Genomic DNA, 5,207 nt, shown 5'->3' on the forward strand with positions numbered 1-5,207 from the left:
GCCCCCGCCCCCCGCCACGCCTGCCGGCTCCTCAGCCCGCCCGGTACCTGCAGGAGCCGGGGATCGAGCCCCATGTGTTCGAAGCCCAACACGTCCACGTCCGCCATGTTGGAGCTCTGTAGTGACAGCGCGCACGCGCGGCTGAAAGAACGTGGCAACGGGTGGGCGGGTCAAATCAACAACCAATCAGCGTCGGAGGACCCATCACCCACCCGGAAGCGCCGGGGCATCGGCTTCCGGTCTCTCGGTGGGGCTCGGCGCCTGCCGCTGCGCTCGGGTACACGGTCTCCGTGCGGAAGCGGCTGGCGGTCGGGATGTCGGCTGGAGCACTGCGGGTCCTCTCCTGTCCCCAGACGCTGCCTCCCAACGCCATGCTGGGTTAGGATTACTGGCGGCGGGGCTGCGTGGACGCGGGGATGGTCCCTCCGTGCCAGTTTCCGCCACCAACCCGGGCGGGATACCTCGCAAGCACAGATGCAGGCTTATGGCTTTACCTCCCTCAGCGCTTCTTTGAGCAGCTCCGCCTTAATCATTATGCCTCAACTGGTTGTGGGGTCCGGGGGTCCCTAAATAAACAGGCAAACGGCCTGAGTCCTGCGCCCTCGCCTACCCTGCTGCATCTGGGGGTCGCTGTCGGGCCCCTGTGTAAGCACTAACTTTACCTAACTATGCCCCAGAAAAGTGCACCGGCAGATGTGCTCCAGGGCTGTTTTGCCTGGAACAATGGTCAAAACGTAAGAACCTGAGTGAGGACAATAGCTTTGAGAGTAGAAAGCAAGTGACTATGGGTGTCCCAGCACATGGTAGAGGCCACCGAGACAGGCTGGGCTAAGGTTCAGGGCCACAAGAACTGGACTACAGGAGGACTGGGTTGGAAGAACGAGCAGCATTAAGAGAAAGAGGAAGGCAGGTGCATCCGGGGTTTCCACACCTGGCTGCCCGTCTGTTACCTGCACCGCTTAGGTAAAAGGATTTATTTTTACAAGGTTCCCACCTGGATTAGTTTTCTATCGCTGCTATAACAAAATACCCTAAGCTTAATGGCTTAAAATAACAAATTTATTACTATGGTTCTGTAGGTCAGAAGTCTGACAAGGTCTCACTGGGTTGAAATCAAGCTGTCGAGACTCCAGAGGGACAACTGGTGTCTTGCTTTTCCCAGCATGGCCCCCTTCCTCCACCTTCAGAGCCAGCAATGGTGGGTTGAGTCTTCCCGTCACATCACTGCAGCCTTCCTCGTTCACCTTTAAAGAACCTTGTGATAACACTGAACACACCTGATGATCCAGGATAACCTCGGTTTTGAAATCGGCTCATAGCACCCTTAAGTTCCCTTTGCCATGTTAGGGAACATTGGCAGGTTCCAGGGATTAGGGATGGCCATCAGTGGAGGGTCATCATTCTGCCACCAAACCACCACGAACACAAAGCCGCTTATCAGACAACCTGTGTGTTGCTCAGGACCCTGCTGGGGAGCTTCCCAGGTGGCCTTTCACATCTGCTCTGCCCTGGGCACAGCGTGAACGCTGGAGGGGAAGCTCTGGCTGTTCAGGGTGAGAACAGAGAGCGCTTCGTGCACCACAGGTCAAGCGAGACGCTGACTGAAAGATGGAGATGGGCACTGGCCACGGCAAGAGCCAGGGCCCGGGCTGGGATGTCAGGGCATGAGCAGGATGGCTCCCCCGACCCTTTTTCTTTTTGTGGTGAGGAGACAGAAGGCTGTTTGGTAAGAATGTTACACGGTCTAAGAATTTCAGAAAGAAAATCGGGATGGTATGGGGTGAGGAGGGAGGTCACCAGAATTCCGAGCATGCAGGCAAACTTTTTAGAAAACTTCCCTAGGCTGTGATGTACCTTAATACCACACGCAGCATGGAAGCCTCCTCCCCGCAGCCAGCACGGGTCGGCTCATCCCCTGGCCACAGCTCTTCCCCCTGCCCTGTCGGTGCAGTGCAACGCACTCCTGTTTGTCCTCACTCTGCTCCCCTTCCGATCTAGAACTCACAAGACAGGAAACCCAGGGCACACTGATCTACCAGCACGACCGAGATGCACTCGATCGTGCCTACTGCTGGGCAGATGCTGAAGCCAGCCCCAGCTCTTATTTGTGGTTCCCTGTCCTCCCACAGCCCAGGCTCCAGCCTCTGCTCTACTGGCTGAATTCCTAGTGGTAGCCACAGGGCAGACACCCTGACATGTCATACTCCCTCAGAGCCTCAAGTCAGAGGCCCATGCAGCCAACTAGATCCAAGGCCACCTGATTTTCCCTATTAACTGAAACATGAAGAATACTGAAAAGTATTTAAAATAGTCAAAGAATTCTGGAAATGTCAATTACAGCATTCTCCTTCACTAACAGTTAACATGGCCATCCAGAATTAGAAAGATGGAGAATATGTAGCTTTTCAAAAATACTTACAAAAAATTTTAAATGACAAAACCTTTAAATCTAAATTGCATACGTTTTTACAAGTAGAAACATGCATATATGCAGAATAGTATAGGATATAGAGAAAAAAAAATAAAACCACGAAATAAACATCCAGAATGGGCAGCTAACAGCACTGTTTCGTACAGTAACAGGGTCAAGAGAAGTGTACTCATCTCTCTGCACTTGATTTTGGGAGTGAAACACGGGTACTCAGCCTCCTCACATGACCCCTTGCCGAGGGGGTCTACTTGGTTGGCCTCTGAATGGCTGAGCAAGCACCTGTCCACCCACATCCCCAGAGACTTGCTCAGCCAAGCCCGAGCGCCATGAACACACACGCTGTGGCCTCCCCAGGTCAGCTGCTGAAGCAAGCCAGGCCAACAGCCTCCGTTCCCCTCTGTGCCCCGCTCTGGCCCCAGATTTTCATCTCAAACACAGCTACTGCAACAAGTTTTATTTCACTGGAAAAATCTGTATAAAGAACCAACCCTGGTTCCCTTGAAGAAAACATTTACCACGGCTTAACCACAGGTGAAGGGGCGAGGAAGAGAGGAGCGCCCCGCCAGTGCCGGCTCTGTCATCACCCTGAGGCCCCGTGCGGTGGAGGCACAGGTGTCCCAGAGGGTCTCCTTAGCCCTCTGCTAAGGCCTTGAGAGCAGCTGGGGCGTCGGCTGTGCGACCCGCTGAAATCCTGAGCTGCTGCGGAAGTCACCAGAACTGTGGGCAAACAGAGTGTGGGGTGGCTGCGCTGTGGCTCAGTTAGTCACACACAGGCAGTCACACTTCAGCTAGGAAGGAAAATATATAATTTATCAAAAAATACTTCTAATATATAGAAAAACACTTCCATCTTCTAAGGCCTCTGGCCCTTATTTACATTCAGAAAGCCACTGAGGGAACCCAGGACCAACCGGGAGCAGTGAGGTGGGGCCTCCTTGGTGGGGCATTTCCGTCGCCGCTGTGTGAGCAGACGAGGACAGAAAGTTACAGGAGTTGGGAGGATTTTTCCTTTGCTCATTTTGTGATGGGATGAAGGGGACTCACTGGAGGCGCAAGAAGCAAGGCCTAGTCCAGGGTCAGTTCCGACTGTGCGCAAACCCCAAGACACCTGTGAAAGCTTGGACCAATGTCCTGTATCCAATGTTAATGGGTGGCCGATCTGGATGCTTTGCTGCCATGAAACCAATGTGGCTTAAATCCTTTCTCCATTTTTTCCCCTCACAACTCAAGTGGATAAGGTATCGGGTGGGGAAAGTACCAAATAATTGAGATGAGAGAGAAAGGTCACACAGAGAGAACGCTACACCAGCTTCTTGGCCTCAAAGAAGCTCTTGAGGTGACGCATCTGCCAGATGCCAGTGAGGATGAGAATGACGGTCTGAGCGATGGACCACCACAGGACCCTCTGGTTGGTGCTCTCACTGGTCAGACGAAAGCGCTCTTCTCGGTACTGCGTGGGACAACAGACCCAGGATTAAACGTGCAGGGGAAAATGGTCTTGGCTGCTGTGAGGTCTCTCCCACCAGGTGACTACTCAGCTGCGCGACCCAACGCCTCTGCACTGCTCTCTGCACTGCCTCTGACGTCCCTGGGGTTGCCCCGTGAGAGTGCCGTGCTGCCCCTTCGCGAGCATCTCCACCAGGACGAAAGTACGCTCCCACCACTTCAAGCAAGAGCCCGAGGGACACAGGCGAGGGCCGGACTGTGAGCTGTCCTACCTGCTCTTCACGCTATACAGCTCACGGACAGGTATCTGGACTGCTGCCCTCCCCTCCGCTCTCTGAACTGCTCAGTAGGAAGGCCCCAGGCAGACACTTCTAGTACGTGGAATGGGTATAAAGGTCACCTGCCGTGTGGCAGCTCAGCCTGTGCCCTTACCCGCTGGTAATCCTGCTCCTTCTGGATCTGTTCCACTTGATCGAGCAGCTGGCGGGCCCGCAGCTGCAGCTCTGTCAGCTTGTCCTTGGCAGCAATCTCTGGGTAGTTGTTGGCATGCTCCCCGACCTGGATATCCAGGTGCACACGCTAGAAGGACACGGGGTTGGAGCCCCAAAGCCACAAGGTCAGAAATTCTCTGAGGTTACAGTGTCTGAGTAGTGGGGCCTCCGACTGTCTGCTCTGAACTAGGGCACCCACTCCTGTCCCACGCTGTGGGACGAAGGCAACATCTCCCTAACTGTGACTATGGCATAAAGACCATAAAGTGTCACAAATGATGACGGGAATAAATCACAACCTTGGAACCGAGTGAGAATCCAAGCTGCAGCCAAAGACAGTCCTCTTACCAGTCTGCCGCCAGCGAAGAGCGCCATCCTGGTAGAGTTGGAGTGCAGGCAGATCTGATGGTCGCCAGGGGTGTGGGAAGTAAAGGTGAAGCGCCCCTCGGAGCCATACTGCCGCGAGAGCACCACCTGCAACACAGCGGTGGGTCAAAGTCCCCAGCCGCACGGACCTCTCCGGGGACGGCGCATGTCCTCCGAGCTCCGCACGGCCACAGGGCCCCGCCGAAGGGCGGCCTGATGCACCAGGCGAGGGCGACGCGCAGTGGCCCTACCTTGCCTTCAGGGTCCTTCACCTCCACGTGCATGCCCAGGCCGGGGGTCGAGGGCAGGAAGACCTCCTTGTGCTTATCCCACATCTGGGTGCGGTAGTTCCCTGCGGAGCACACAGGGCCGTCACCGCGCGCCCGTCCGCCCGGCTCCCGCAGTCCGGCGGCCGCCGCGGCCGCATCTGGGGGACACGTAAGGCCCCGCCCCCCCGTCCCGCCTAACCGATG

The 5,207-nt window shown here is 55.5% G+C and overlaps 2 protein-coding genes across 5 annotated transcripts in view; both read right to left on the minus strand.

The window, feature by feature from the left end:
• The window catches only part of DDX56 (DEAD-box helicase 56), a 12,047-nt gene extending 11,887 nt beyond the window's left edge, over positions 1-160 (minus strand). For all 3 annotated transcript variants that reach the window (XR_001516839.2, XM_015589053.2, XM_006911474.3), the window contains exon 1: positions 48-160. Coding sequence is in view for 2 of the 3 variants with exons in the window: in XM_015589053.2 (XP_015444539.1) it covers positions 48-107 (60 nt within the window). In the remaining variant the exon portion in view is untranslated. The remainder of the gene's footprint in view (positions 1-47) is intronic.
• A 2,710-nt stretch (positions 161-2,870) lies between these two features.
• TMED4 (transmembrane p24 trafficking protein 4) lies at positions 2,871-5,147 on the minus strand. 2 transcript variants are annotated; one of them, XM_006911477.3, is made up of 5 exons: positions 4,986-5,147; positions 4,717-4,842; positions 4,310-4,456; positions 3,690-3,881; positions 2,871-3,148 (listed from the first exon to the last, which is right to left on the minus strand). In XM_006911477.3, exons 1-4 carry the CDS (start codon positions 5,067-5,069, stop codon positions 3,732-3,734), a joined length of 507 nt encoding a protein of 168 aa, XP_006911539.1. In that variant the 5' UTR covers positions 5,070-5,147; the 3' UTR covers positions 2,871-3,148; positions 3,690-3,731. The 2 variants fall into 2 exon arrangements, with proteins under 2 accessions (XP_006911539.1, XP_006911538.1); XM_006911476.3 differs by having other exon boundaries at positions 2,871-3,881.
• Positions 5,148-5,207: the final 60 nt, after the last annotated feature.

The sequence above is a fragment of the Pteropus alecto genome, unplaced genomic scaffold (genome assembly GCF_000325575.1).
Source record: "Pteropus alecto unplaced genomic scaffold, ASM32557v1 scaffold214, whole genome shotgun sequence".
Lineage (NCBI taxonomy): Eukaryota > Metazoa > Chordata > Mammalia > Chiroptera > Pteropodidae > Pteropus > Pteropus alecto.